The sequence below is a fragment of the Phaenicophaeus curvirostris genome, chromosome Z (genome assembly GCF_032191515.1).
Source record: "Phaenicophaeus curvirostris isolate KB17595 chromosome Z, BPBGC_Pcur_1.0, whole genome shotgun sequence".
Lineage (NCBI taxonomy): Eukaryota > Metazoa > Chordata > Aves > Cuculiformes > Cuculidae > Phaenicophaeus > Phaenicophaeus curvirostris.
This window is the reverse complement of record NC_091431.1, coordinates 5,432,539-5,448,191: the sequence shown is the minus strand read 5'-3', so window position 1 is coordinate 5,448,191 and position 15,653 is coordinate 5,432,539. Positions and strand designations below refer to the sequence as shown.

The 15,653-nt window shown below is 41.4% G+C and overlaps 1 protein-coding gene across 6 annotated transcripts in view; it reads right to left on the bottom strand.

The window, feature by feature from the left end:
- The window catches only part of PALM2AKAP2 (PALM2 and AKAP2 fusion), a 262,238-nt gene that overhangs the window by 140,535 nt on the left and 106,050 nt on the right, over nucleotides 1-15,653 (bottom strand). For 2 of the 6 annotated variants that reach the window (XM_069880298.1, XM_069880299.1), the window contains exons 6-7: nucleotides 8,332-8,433; nucleotides 2,890-3,594 (exon numbers count right to left, since the gene is read on the bottom strand). The exons of 1 other annotated variant lie outside the window; for it this stretch is intronic. In XM_069880298.1, coding sequence (XP_069736399.1) covers nucleotides 2,890-3,594; nucleotides 8,332-8,433 — 807 coding nt within the window. Of the gene's footprint in view, nucleotides 1-2,889; nucleotides 3,595-8,331; nucleotides 8,434-12,423; nucleotides 12,494-15,653 lie in introns of those variants that run through there. 3 more of the 6 variants (XM_069880301.1, XM_069880302.1, XM_069880300.1) reach the window with 2 other exon arrangements.

Sequence of the window (15,653 nt, the reverse complement as noted above, 5' to 3'; positions counted from 1 at the left end):
TCAGACTTGTTCTGTCCCAGCCTCAGCAAGCATCTCCCAAAGCTGGTTGCTGTGGGAGTCATCCCCACAATGCTGAGTCTGTGCTGAACCAGAAGGTTATCTGACAGGGGAGCACATGGCTGAAGAGATGCATGGGCGGAGTGGGTTACGATAAAGATGACAAATGGGAAATTTAATGGGAAAAACTGTCTATAGTGGAGAAATGTCACAAGGGAATAAAGTCTGGGCTAGGAAGACACCAGGAAGCCAGAGTGGCAGTGATGATGTCATCATATCAGGAGGAAATGGCTGAAAGAGCATTACTGGTGAGGTGAACAGGGCCCAAAATGAGGACTATTGCAAAGCCTGCCCAGAACCCTGCATTGCTCAAAGGGTAGAGGAGAGATGGAAAAGGCTTCACCCCTTGCACTGCAGTGCTTAGGGGCCCCAAACTTGCTTAGGGACAGCCTCGCCTGGCCACTGTGGGGTTGAAAACTCAAGGTCTTGTTTTAAGAAAGGTTGAGGTTTGTAAATGCTTAGCATTTCTGGGAAAAAAAAGAAGAAAAAAATACACAACTCAATTCCCCCAAACCCGGGTTGCTAGTTTCCAACAAGCAGCCACCAGACTTCTTGTCACAACGTGGGGCTCTGCGGCCGTTCCCCATTTTGATAAAACTTAACCACCTAAGCCTGAGTCAAGGAATGATGTGCAGAACTTCAATGGGTGTGTTTGGTCCTTCTCCCATCCAAAAGCCCCTGATGGAGGCAGAGGGAGTGCGTGGAAGTCTATTAAATCTAGCCACTGCAGGAGACGAGGAGGCCAGCAAAGTTTCTTCATGTGTCTGTCTTTTGCTGCTCTCCATTTGCTTTTATTTTCTCACTGCCACCTGAGCAGTGGTGAGGAGTTACATTGGCTAGCTCCATACTGACGGCTGAGTGACCTAATGCAGGAACTGCCTCTTACATTTTTTTTGTGTGTGTGTTTTCAGGGTGCCTCATATTACAGCCGTCATGAACAAGTGTCTTTTTTCACTGGCACAGAAAGAAAAGAGTACAGAGCAAGAACTCTGTTTAATTGGATGCTTTGAACTAATAAATGCAGTAAAAGCACCATCCAAAAATATCAGAAATATAATGAGCAGAAATATCATAGGAACCACCTCAGACTGAAAAGAGGCTTTTTGTAGTTTTCTTTTTTTTTTTACTTTTTTATTTTGTTTTTCAGTTGCTGTTATTGATTTTTAAAGTCTGATAGTTTCAAAGACACTTCAAAATAATCTTTGATACTGTTTAATGTTATCAGAAAATATAAATCCTGATTTTTAATCTCACCTCTGTAGCTATAAATCCAGACTAACTCCACTAGAACGAGTGAAGCTACATTGAAGAAAAAACAGTATGAGACAAGAATCAGGCTCATAATGTCTTGCCATGAAAAAGCTGGCTACTTTCTCATTGTGTTTCGAAGAATCAGAAGACCAAGTAATAAAGAAATATCTATTGATTTTGGATGCCTTCACCTTTTTACATTTTAATCTTTAGTTGTGTTTAATACGCCTGATTTTCAGAGAGCAGATGAAGAAAAGTTTACTGCAAATCAGGCCTCTTTGAAGCGTCCCACACTGGAAAATGAAGCATCCAAAACCACCAGCAGTTTTTTAAAATGTTAGCCTTGTGGCTGTAAGATCTTCTCCCAAAAAAGCTACTCCAACAAAACTATGGTAGGCTTCCACGGGAGTTCTACCTGGGTAAGCAGGGCAGGATCAGACCCATCACCTGTCATTGTGTAGATGCATTAGAGCTACACCATATGAGAAATTACACTTCCCTAAGAATTACAAAATAAAACTCTGGCCTTGCTCCATTCCCAGCACTGACAAGTTCATAACTGAATCCAGTGCAAACAGGGTCAGACTGTGAGAGAAGTTCATTTATATTCTAAAGAAATAGAAAGCGTTATCTCTCATCTACTGGCGTTCAGCAGGAAAACTTCATGTATAAACATTGGCAGAGTTACTGAAAGGCAAGTATTTAGATCAGTGACTCCATTTCAGTTGGTGTGACAGCTGCATCTTTTTCACGTCAAGTCAATTTCAACTGTAATTTGTGGAGATGAAGTACATATACAATACTGTAATCTGGAAGATTTATATAAGGCAAAATCATCATTCATACATTTTCTAGAAAGAATAATTAAGGTCCACTTTTGGTATCACCAATAAGCAGAAATGGCTGATGGGTTTTTCTGACACAACAAAGTAAACTGTAAAGTTACTATAAAACAAAAATATGCAGACTTTCAGGGAAGGACTTGTCTGAGTTCTAGCAAATTAAAATAGTATAATGATCTAGCCTTCCCCCAAGAAATAAAAATTAGGATGTATAAAATAATGTTTAAATGTGATTTTTCTTAAAAAAGAGAAGGAACATTTTTTAAGGCTCTCATATCTGGCTGCTGTGAAACTCAGACTCCCACAAAATCCCAGGAATCTGATCAAGCTTGCCAAATATCCAAAGAAAAAGGTAAAAAGTGTTTTCATTATATATATAATACATATTAAAAAGTCAAATAAATATGAAAACATTTGTTCCATTTCCCATTTGTCTTTCACTCTGCAGTATTAACAAAAAATCCCCAAACCAACAACAAAAAAAATAAGCAAACCCCTCCCTCAATCCCTTCCAAACCCCAAATCTGATGCAAAAATAACCATGTGTTCTTCTTCCTGAAGAACTAGAAAGCAAAGCAACCCAACTGCAAGGCAATGGAGGCATTCACTTCCAGTTCACAGTATTGCAGTTAGAAGTACAGTGAGGTCTAGTTAAGTGATGGAGCAGGATCTGCCCAGAACAGGGAAGGAGGTGTTCACATGACAATACAGCATTGACAGCGCTTTTTCTTTTGTGTACCTGGGGCTGCTTCCAAGGGCAGGCTCTCTTCCTTCCCCTCAGGAGAGGAGGGCTCTGTCGTGTCTGACAGGGGCCTGCCAGAGACCAGCTCAGCGGCATTCCCGTCCATGGTGGAGATGTCTGTCACTGTCTTCTCCCGCAATGACTTCTCGTCATCTTCATCAATCAGAACCAGCTCTGCCTTGATGGTCTCGTCATAGCCCAGCACTTTCTTTGTTTCCTCTTCATCATCAATGTTCTGGTAGCCCATAAATATCATTGTCACTGGCTGATCTGCGCTGGCCTCTGGGGCTTCACCACCACAGGGTTTCTCTTGGGGCTGAGGGTTCACAGTATGCCCTTGGGTGGGTTTGTGTACCATTTCCAGCTTTGCCTCTTTGAAGAGCATTTGCTCCTTCATATGGCTAAGGTTGCCATCAGCTACTGCATTTCTGTCTGACACAGTCATTGTTTCATACCCTCCTTTAACACTTGATTGTCCAGCTTTTTGTATAAGTTCATCTACGTCCTTTGAACTTAATTTATGTACTCCATTTTCTACCACTGTGCCACCAGAGTGAACCTCATAGACTACCTTGGTACCATCATCATAGACTTTGAATCCTCTTTGATGGGCCTCATCTGGGCCAATAGGTGAAGCAGAGACAATCTTGGTCTCTCCTGTCTGTTTGTCTTTCTCCACATTAATTTCCATGGTGCACAAAGCTTGAATGAAAACAAGAGAGGAAGTGCATGTTACAACAAAAAAAGCCAGTGAATGGTTAATTGCCAAACAGACAAAGAAAACTATGGTGCCCCTTTTCCTCCTTCCTGCTTCTACAGGGCCAAGCATTCTGCGTTAGAGGTGGGATGCAGCACTGTGGGTAGGTAATTATTACACTATAGCATTTTATGCAACTGGATGCTAGGCATACCTGCTGCAAACGGGACCTGATCTTCCAGCTCATGCTGCTTGGAGCTGTCTCTGATCAATTAAGAATGCCAAGAGTACTTGGGTTAGGTGAAATTTAGACAAAGGGAGGTGACAGCATGCGGGTTGCCCTCAACCTTTTGATTCTGAACTTGTCTCAAAATTCAGAGAGAAAGTCATCTCCAGGAACATCCCTACTCTCTTTTCCTTCTCTGACATCAAACTGCCAGTTAGCTTGCAACAAGTTTTGTTTGCTGCAAGACTGTTTTATTAAAAATGCTTCTTCTTTCTTAGCTCTTCCTTCTGTAGCACTCAAAACGTTTTAGAGAAGCGAAGAAATATTGTTTACCCGTGTCCTATAGATCAGAAAACAAAATTACACAGGAATGTGATAAGTTTTCCCGCAGATGTGTAGCAGGGAAGGTCTCTGGGTTTCCACACCAAGGCATCAGCAGTGACCCACGCTTGCAGATTAAGAGAATGTATACAACGGCCAAGGAGTCCTCCCTCTGTTATTTGAATTAGGCTTAAAGCACCATTGCCAAAGTTAAAGAAAATGAACTGATTTTCAAAGCATCATGAAACAAGTAAAAACATGTTTCAGGGATGCTGCTTTAAAATAGCAAAGAAGCTTTTCTAGCAGTAACAAAGGACGCAGTAACAAGATGAAGATTGTAGAGATCACATAGTACAATTAGACAGGTAGTCTACACCACTCTAACACTGATTTTGAGATATAATGACATATCACTAGACAATTTTTCAAAGAAAAATGTGCAAATGTCTCACAGATTTTCCAGAAATGATCTTCTGCTTAAGCATTCCTTGTAGGCAGATGAAGACATTTTGGCTCCTGGACAGACATCCACAGACACTTAATTACAAATTACCCCAGGCAGTAACAAGTGTTTGTGAAACTTACGGTGACCATTTCTACCAATGTACTTCAATAGTACAATCATGATTTTTCTTACCCGGGGACACCATAAACCTATTTCTTAGCTTATTTTCCTGTTTTCAAATGAGTGCAGAATATTCTTGTCTCAAAAAACAATGCAGCTTGCTATGACTGAATTTAAAATATCATAAATATAAAAATAATTGCTCTTGCTTTAATATATTCCCTCTGTCTTATTGACACACATCAGAAAAAGGAAGTTTATCATGATGTGCATCATGACCTGCCCTGTAGCTCTAGACAGAAAATTTATGTACTGCTAAGCGGGGGCATGCTGGCCTCCATGAAGTGGTCTGCTTTGGCCCTTGGAATTACAGTTTGGTAGGCAGCCCAGCCACATGGAGGGTCTGGCCATCTACATGCTGTGTGCATCTGCTTGAATCTCGGTCAGCCCTGGCAGGACTGGTTAGTCCAGCTGCAACACTGCACAAACACCTGCATGGTACCAGAGGATGGAGGTGCCAGTGGGGGACAGGGCATTGCTACCTCTCAAAGCGAGGTAGGAGTGGCCTACAGAAGCAAGAATCTTGCCTTGGCCATTGTAAATATCCCTAATGACTGTGTCTTACCACTGCTTTGGGAGTTTTATAGACTATCTCTGGCCATAGCTGTCATGACCCTGAGCAGAAGATGCCCATTTTCACAATGAAGTAGGGATATTAATTTTCTGACCTGCCTCCATGTCCTGGAGTTTTTATGCCTGGTCATCCCACAACAGCCCCAGCAGCCAGGAGGAGGCTGTGGGAATGGAAGCTGGGCTCTACTCTGAGGTGTTAAGCTGGAGACTGAAGGGCAGCAGACATGAACTGAAATAGGGAAGGTTTAGGCTGGGAATAAGGAAGAACACTATCGCCCCAGGGCTGGTAGCAATTAAGTCTTGATGCAGCTTTCTCTGAGGAGCTGTTGCAGACTGCAGCATAGTGCAGCTCAGAGAGCTGTTGGCATGGATCATTTGCTCAGGACTGTCCCAGCCCAGGAGCTGGTGGTCAACTGCCCTTCAAGTTTCATGTGAATGTCTCTGCCCTGAAGACTTTAATCCATCTTGCAGAGATAATGAAACCAAATTATGAAGTTGCCACCACTAACAGTCTGGAATTTGCACCCTTCTAGGTGCAGTGTCTTGGGCTGGAGTGAAGGGGAGGGAGGTGAAAAGGAAGAGGAATTTTTTTTTTTTTTTATCGGTTTGGCCTGAGGGCCTTGGGTGAGTGGGCTTTAATCCCTGTCACTTCTGCTCAGGCAAATGTTGTTCAGCAATGGCAAACATTACAGAGGTAAAGGTAGAGATTGGCTAGCCTATGGAGCAGATGCTCAAATTGACATACTGGTAGGTTTTTGATTGGCACACAGCTGAACTGAATCAAACCTCAATGATGAGAGAGCAACAGCACATCCAGAAAAATCATCTCTGATGGGCAGAAGCTCCTGACTAGTCCTGAGCTGCAGAGAGGGCACTTCCATCTCTCCAACTGACTACCTGCTGTCTTCTTGGTGAGCGGCAGAATCCTGAGCCTCCCCGTTCCCTGTAGCTCCTGTGCTTCTCATCTTCTTTGAAAAATAAAAATATTATCTGGGGCATGACTTCTCAGTAAAGGCTGCTGATTTTCCTGTGAAATTGTTCAGTACTCTGTTGTTGCATATATTTTTAGTGCAGAAGAGGGTGCAGTCTGCCAGACCCTCCCTGTTTGGATGAACAAATTTCATTCACTAGTGTGCATTAAAAAAGCCTTGTATGATGAGACTGAATTCAGAAGCAGATAGAGAAAATGTGATCATTAAATCATGTGGACCTAGCCAAATTTAAGAAGAGTTGCATCTTTTTATCTATGGTATAGAGTACTTCTACAGTAAGAAGATCCTGCTTACTAGGAAGATTTGGATAACAATTTCTAGCACTGCTTTGAAGACTCTGTCCAACTGGCTGATCTGATCTAGCAAGTAGACAGGTGTGGTCCTTGTGTATTTCACATTTGACTGATTTACTCAAGCATTTGCCACTGTCAATAGTTTCTTTTCAATTCTTCTATGTGATTGCAGCAGCTGTGTTTTTAAGATATGGACATAACATGCAGCTTATGACCTGCCCCGGGGATGACATTAAGGCTGCTTTTGCAAATAAATGCATAAACTTATGTGAGTTTCTTAGAAAGATGTTCACTAATGAAACGGATTTCCATGGGAGAAGTGAATAACAGTACCTGGCTTATTTGCCTGCATGCACAATTTTTATTTTCTGCACGAAAACTTAGCAGCCCTACTTGTCAAATATGCTGAAAATGGAACTAATGTTGATTTCTAAAGTATCTTTATTTAACTGGAGCTTATTTACTGCAAAATGTACTCAATTAACACAATGTGAAACTATCTGACAATAGAGTTGGAACTGAAAACAGTACTTGAAGATGGCAGCCTATATTCACAAGTACAAGTTTTCTGTATGAGCTTTAATTACAGTGCGACGTGATGAAGTGCTTCATGACAACATGATCCCAATGTGCAAATGAAAGGATCTGGTTTCTGCCTGCTATGTGGATACAGAGGCTGTTCTTTACAAAGAAAATCCTTAAAAGACTTTGAGCTTGTTTTAAGATTGATGCTTACAGTCTACCTTTGAGCACATATGTTTGTGCCTTTTCTTTAAGCTATTGCACACACAAATACTCTTATAAGAAGCACATGTACAAGGTTTCTGGGTCATTTGAAAAATGAGAGAAATTATTGTAATCTTGGTGTTGACAAAACGGCACATAACACACAGGGAAAAATTTGCTTTTAAGACAGATCAGACTATGCACTGAAGGATGGGAAGCTTTTGGAATGGCTTGCAACAGGACCTCTGAACAAAATGAAATAACCTGTAACTGTCTACAGTATCTTAGCTGCAGACATTGCTTTGCTACGCTTGTTAACCCATTCTTCAAGTAAGTCACCTTTTATTCCCACTACTTGGGATACCTCATGAGTAGCCACCAGAAATCTGGTCTTGAGATAGGGTATACATTGTTTAGAAAAGAAGGATCTTGAAAATAAGGAAAACATGCTACTTTCAATTATCTCGTTGCTACATTGAAGGCATATACTCAGTCTGAAAAAAGGCATTAGAAAAGTGTATGACTCCAAGCACAAAACACACTGCAATTCTCCCCACATTTTCCACAAGAAGAATTAATGATATACAAATAAGTATAAAACAACATAGAAGTTTGAAATACACCTAGGGTCTTGTGAGTGCCTGTCTGTGTCATTCATCTTAAAGAGAGTTGCATGGATGTACTGGAGGACGCAAAACCTTGGCCTAAATACTACATATTTATATCAGCAGAGATGGAAAGAACTGAATGTTTCCATGTAAAAAAAAAGGACACATTTCCTATGCTGTTTGTACGTAGTTCAACTACATTGTTTAAGAGTGCTCATTCCTGCTCAAAAAGCCTTGACTTATTAACAAAATACAAATCAAGTGGCATTTCCTGGCATTTAAATGATATCAGGACACCAGACCCATTAAGGTAATATAACAAAAAGAAGTTCATGGCTACTGGACTGGTATTATAATACTTTGCTCCTTGAGACTTACCAGCTACTCTGCTTGCTCCGTCCCGCCCAGGAACTGGCTCTGCTGTTCGTGAATAGAGGGTTGGGAGTTCAGGGATCTGGGAGTAAATGTAATTTACTGCATCTGGTGTCAGAGAACAGGAAACAGTTAGATTTGTGCTATGAGCCTTAGTGGCTTCATTGCTTAGACAGCAGTGTTGTCAGCCCCGACAATAGTCACTGGAGCTTTGTACTAGATAATTGGATCAAAGCAAACAAAGTGCAAAGTCACTGTCGTGTGATTGGTGTTCAATAGACTAGCTGAGGCAGGAGGGAATGGGTCCAGATGACTCAAACCTTATGTCAGTTGAACACACAGAGTTATTTGTCAGGAGGTTCTGGATTTATCAAGTCCATGACCTTCAAAAAGGAGGGGAGAGAGGGGGAAGGTAAGGAACAAACCTAACATGATATCCAGAATACATGACACTTCAAATAGAGATATAAAAGCCCCAAAATGCTAGTGTTGATGGAATGAGATGAAAGGCCAGCTTTTTTGTACTGGTTGTTTCCATTGTTATTGAATCAGTATTTAACTTTTGTTCTTAAAGACGAAATTCAACTAATAATGATATAATGTGTAGATACTAATAGGGTGCTTATTGTGACCTTCAGTAGATATTAAGCACCTGCTAGTTCTCCAGTGTCATCATTTATTAACAAACCCTGAACTGGTAGAAAGCTATTTTAAAGGATTGACTTGCTTTACATTTTAGCTAATGGTTGTTTAGCATGAATGAAATAGGTTCTTTAGAGGCGACATAAAAGAAATTTACAAATGTTTGCCAGGTGATGTTTTGTGGCTAGGTCAAGTATAATTAGATAGCCTATGTTGTTCTGCTAGCTTACAGTGTCTGAGCTAGAAGTAGAGGTCAGAGGACAGATGTGCAAATAACTGATTTAAAGTTCAGGCGCCAAGACCAAATGAAAGAGAAAAAAATCCCTGAAAATCTTTTTATCAACTGGAAATATTTCTAGTTTTGTATAGAAGCAGTTACATTTCTGTTCAAATGTAAGATCCTATCTGGTGTGAAACAGAGCATTCTTTTTCCTCCAAGGGTTATAATTGAAGTCTTTGAGTCCTTGGTACAGCCTGGTCCATGTGTGGAGGTAGTATTTGACTTCCTTGGTACCTCTTGTTATAAGCAGGTAAGATAGGAAGACCAGCACAGACCATAGAAGTGAATTGGCGAACGGAGAGAAAATGAAATGTCCTGTTGTAGGCTGCTTGACTGCATCTGGTGATCCCTATGGCTGTTAGCCATCCTGGAAAAAATCCCTACACCTCGTGGCATCCTCAGCAAAGACATGGTGTGTCACGTCTAATCCTAAAGGATGCTCATCTAGCAGAAAAATTGGGCCTATTATTAGTGACATGGTTTTACCACCCTAACACCCTGCAGTGGACACCAATGCTGCTGGGTGCAGGAAAATAGTAATCACAGTCCCTAAGAAGACACTCCATCCCTCCACTGAGCATTGTAGCTGACTGAGGTAAGTTCCCATTTCCTCCTTCCTGTGTTAAAGGAGGATAGTACAGAGGCACAGTTCAAACTCATTACAGAAAGTCAGAAAGTTAGTATATAAGTTCAGATTGTAACATGAATTTGAAAAAAACCAAAAACCTGACCAGGGAAATATTATTTTATTTCATACTTCAGTGAACAAAGGCTGTTGTGGCAAATGGGCTTTTATATTTCCAATGCACACTGTTTCCTCAAAGAGGTTTTTTTTAATGATCTTTAGTGCTAGAGTCTAGGAGAAATAATTGTTTAGGACAAAGCTGCCTGAGCAATGGCCAGAAACAGCTGCTTTATTTTGCAGGGTTTTTTCCCCCATGATGAGAAACTGGTATAATGTTTGGTGTTGTTATTCTGGGAAATATCACCAGCAAATGAGCAAGTCATTATTGAAAACTGAAGTAATTTCTCAGAAGAAAGAAGTTGAGACTCTGGTTTTGGGCCAAAATAAGAAGGCACTTTGTGTTCTGGAAATGGCAGAAATCTAGTACATTATTCCCCCTGCAAAGTGTACTGCTGGGACAGTAGTTTCAGTACACTCTCATCCAGCTACTTGAGTGAAAGACCTATCTATCCACATGTGGATGTAGTCAATGCAGACTTGTAGTGCTTAACTAATCGCCCTTCTTTTGTAGTCTATGGGAATAACTAGGCATAGTTAGGGTGCAGTTCTCACCTCAGAGCACTACAGGAGGCATAAGTGTTTTTTCCCAGTGCCTATATAGGGAACTGAGTTGCTCATCTTGCCAGTTAGCACCACGGACGTGGAGTAGTAGGCAAGATCAGTTGTGCATCTTGATGGTGAGACTCTGACTTTGATACCATACATGTCTGTGGACCTTAGTAAACTGCGTTTTTTTGCCTCCTACGTTAGAAGACAATACCTAGCTAAGTGTTAGGTATTGTTAATATTGACTCAGTATAGAAAATTCTCTGGACGTTACTCAGAAAAAAAATATTATAAAATTAGCTTCAGTCTCCTGACAATCTTTCATTATTGTCCTGAGCAGGGAATGCCATGGCGGGGATAGGAGTCTAGTGTGTTTTCTTCTGAAGCAAGTGGTGGTTCTGTGGGTCAGAAATGGGGTATTTGACTAGAAGAAGTAGGGGCTTAGGTGATTCTGCCAGTTCCTTTCTTGCCCCCCTCAAATGAAACAAACATGCTCATTTCCCCACATTTCACTGGGAACAAGGTCTGTTTCATTTAGCACCTTTAAAAGGATATGAGATCAATTTTACAAGGAGAAGATGAGACACAAATTAGCATCTTATTTGCATGAGAAGTAAGAAGAACTCAAATTAAAGCATTTAAACCAACTGCATTCAATATCTTCACTTCAATCTTTTATGAGGTTGAATATCTAAAGGTGCCATGAAACACGTCTTGTGGTTTTTTGTTCTACTGACAGCAAACTGCATATTAGGACTACGACACTCTTCTGAATTATGAGACAGTCAAGTGCATGGGAACATATGAGGCCAGATAATCCTTCAAGGTTGCTTACACAAAACTAAACCTTTGGAACTGCTCAGAATAGCTCCCACACAGAATCTTGTGGCTAAATGGCAGATAAGCTCATTTTCCAACAGCTGGATTATCTTTAAAAAGTCTGACTATCACTAAAATTATTGCCTAAGGTCTTCTGTAAATACTGACTCCCAGGACAGCGCTGTTACACCTGCAAAGCCCTCTGGGGCTCCATGAAGCTGTGTCAGAGGGAACAGAGATTATGATGCTCCCATCACATTTGTGAGATCACAAACTGAGGCATAAGCAGGAAGCTTTGCTAAAAGATGAATAGATGCATAGCTTGGCTCTGACTTTGTGAATCATGCTTTTAACTAATGAACTTGGTGGATAGGATCTGCAGCCGATACCTGTAAATGCAACAGGGTGGATGAGTGTGCCTGCCAGAGCAGGAAGGAATACCCCACAACTCTTTCCAAGGAGAAGATCCCTAAGACCAGCTACCTCAAGTGCCGGTATTCCAGTCTATGTAATCTTGGCAACAAGCAGGAGGAACTATAACCCTGCACCCAGACTGAGAAATGTCACAGAAGTCACAAAAACTCACATGGGGAAATTCACATGATGGAAAGACCTCAATGTATGGCTACAAACTCCTTCACAAAGACAGGAAGGGAAGAAGAGGAGGTAGAGCTGCACTTCATGTGAAAGAGAAGTTTGAGTATATAGGGCAGAGCCCTGGAGACCATGCCTGTTTATTGAATGAATGCCTTTGGATCAAGATTAGAGGGATCATCACCAAGGAGGATCTTATGTTAGGTATTTGTTATGGACCTCCCAATCAGGATGGCAAAGCTGACAAAACCTTATTTTGGCTGGTCAAGGAAGCCTCAGACCAGCAGAACCTGGTCCTCATGGGTGGCTTCAGTTACCCAGACATTTGTTGGGAAAAATCCACAGTGGTACCCAAGCTGCCCATCACATTTCTGGAACACATAGAAGGCTGCTTCTTGCTACAGATGCTGAAAATGCCAACTAGGAGCAGCACACAGCTAGATTTACTGCTTGTACACCAGGGAGACTTTACTTAACGTTACTGCCAGTGGTAGCCTTGGATACAATGACCACAATATTATCAACATTCCACCAGAAGACTGACGGTGAGTAGTAGGACAAACCCCACAAATTTCAGAAGAGTTAACTTCAATATGATGGTAGCCTAGCTTTGAGAGATTCCATCGGAAGTATCCATGAAGTACAAAGGAGCTTGTGAGTGCTGGGAGTAATAACAAGAAGCATCTGCTGAAAGTGCAAAAATGGTCCACCCTCAACAAAAGGAAAGAAGGAGACTAAACAAATTACCACTTTGGCTTAACAATGAGTTTTTAGGTGTAATTACAAGTAAAACAGAAGCATACGGGTTATGAAAAAGTAGCCAAATAACCATTGAGGACTACAAAGAACCTTGCTAGGGCATGCAGAGATACCATCAGGAAGGCTAAGGCCCAGCTAGAACTGATATTTGCCAAAGACGTTGAGTACAACAAGAAATAATTCTTCAAGTTTGTGAGCAGCAACTAGGAACACAGGGAAGACATTGTCCCATCACTGAACAGGGCAGGGAAACTAGTCACTAGCAATACTGACAAAGCAGATGTTCTCAATACCTTCTTTGCCTATGTCTTTATGGGCATAGCTGAACCCCTGATCATAACTCATGTGTTGACCCATGAGTGGTGGAGGAAAAGCTAGTCTGCAGCCTCTTGCACGGGCTCAACCCCCATGAATTCATGGGTCTGATCAGACCCTACCCCAGAGAAGTGGCTGATATTGTTGTAAGGTGACTTTCAATAATATTTGAAAATCATGGAGATCAGGGGACAACCTTTATGAGTGAAAGAGGGAGAATGTCGTACCCATCTAGGGGAAGGGACCAAAAGAATACTCAGAAAACTAGACGCCCATTTGTCTTACTCCATTCCCTGGGAAAGTGATGGAATGAGTCCTCCTAGAAACTGTTGCAGATCAAATGAGGCAGGTGACTTGGAAAAGCCAGTACAGATTTATCAAGGGAAATCATGACAGACTAACCTGCATCTCCTTCAACAAACTAACACCTTCTGTCAGCATAAAGAGGGCAGTAGCTGTTGTTTACTTGGACTTCAGCAAAGCATCTGATGCTGTTTCCTACAGCCTTGTTATAGATACACTGGCAAGATACAGATTAGATGGGTAGGAAATAGGCTATCAAGTTGCACTCAAAATGTGGTATTCAATGGTTTTTACTCAGGTGGTGCTGTATTTGACTCCTCTGAGGACATGCTTGTCTGTTTTGCTGTTGGGTTGCACAGCTGATCAAGATCAGAGGAGAAGAAACCAGCAGAGTCTGTGCTGGGAACCAAGCAACGCAGACCAGATTTCCAGAGCCACATCTTTGCCAAATATATGATAATGCACATAATATAAGTTCAAATAGAGGTTTGTGCAAACAGTAAAGATAAGTGCATGCAGAATAATGCTGCAGCATGCCTAGTTTTGACTGAAAACCTGATCAGCAACAAATCATGTCATTCCCAGCTCCATCACAGGCCTTGATTAATGGAGAACTTGTCAGTGACAAGCCATGAAGGATCTGGCAGAAACATGACTGCAGGTGACAGGGCCACAGTCCCCAGCCTCACAATTTGTGCTCTGTTTTCTCTCATGCAGTGATCTATAAAGGCAAAGTTTGTTTGTATCTTGGAAAATGTAGGATTTGGGTTTATTGTGCTTGTATGACTTCATGCTCAGAAATGATCATTACCTAACACAAGTGCTTTCTGGGAAACATGGCAATGGCACAGAAAGCCACCTGATTGGCCACTGGGACTCATCACCAGTTCTGCCTTCTCACTGCAGCCTTTGCCTGGACCCTTCTGGGGGTAGTTGTGTTTTCTACACACTCAAAAAATCTGTCACCACCATATATTTGTCACAAAAACATAAACAGGGATACAGTGATGAGATAAATCACTTTTTGTACTGTGTTGACATTCAGAATAAAGGTAGAGATGGGCACAGAGAAAACTAACGTGAGATTTATGGACTGGAGGTCTTTCAGAATGTGTCAGTAATTGAAGACATTGCCCAACAGGTCAGTGTTTCTTTGCTTCTGTGTTTTACTCAGTCTTCTTGTATTGTCCAATGGCTCCTACCACTTACCTCTGCAGCATGTATTACAAGTGGTGGCCAGACAGATGGCAGATCTGCCGCAACAGAACAAGTCCTACATGTTGTTGAAGGAAGGAAAAATCTATGGTACCAAAGTACTCTTAGCTAGCTATGTGTGTACTTTCTTCCTGCAACAGACTGTTGCCAGAGAGTAGACAGCAGAGGACCTGTTTGGTTTTCACCACATGGAGAGCTATTGTCACATTGTACCCACAGCTGGGGGGCTAAACAGGACAGCTTGTAGCCTTGGTCATCCCTAAAGGAGCAGAGTATGATACTGCTTAGAGGACGACCCAGGCCTCCCTCAGTGCACAAGGACCAGCTGCTGAGAGGAAGAGGCAAGATGTATAAAGCAAGCAGTCCAGAAGAGAAGAGGTACTGAGGATAGGTTAAATTAGCTCTGTTTCCTGTTCCCTCTACTTGCACATTTATTCTGTAGACATTCTTTTCCCTTTGGCATTATTTTTCAGCTTTCTGTTACCCTTCAGAAATCATAGATTATCCTTGTTTCTGCCTTAGTCTGTGAGTGAGGTATCTGCTGAAATCAAACAAAACCTAGAGAGCAGTGAGGCTTCTCTTGAACCATACAAAATTTGACATTGTTACAAGAAAATATCTTTGCGTAAACTACCACATTATATGTGCTTATATGTGCTTCATTTGGTTCCCATTTTATCATAATATGCATGAAGAGAAAGACAGTGTCTCGCAGGAGTCATAAAAACTCCTGTGCACTTCGGTAGCCAATTCCTATAGCCACCATTCCTCTTTTGGAATCTTACCAAGAAGCAAGGTGAAAATTCTGCATTGGTACAAAATATTTGCCATTTGGGATCTTTATTTACTTTGTGGTAGCCAATTTGAAATGCTTCAGGAGAAAGGAAGTGTAAGTTCTTACTGTGAGCATCCTATCAAGGACATTCTTTTTTGTGACAATGGGATTTAATGTAAAACTTAAATTATATTGCTAACACAAATGAAAACCTCTTACCTAGACCTTTGAGTTAAAAAGAAAATCTTCTTACTTGGTAATAATAATCACCTCAAAAAGACACCTTCAAGTAAGCTCTTACTCTACTTATTCTATGTACTGGTCTTTCGTTGTGT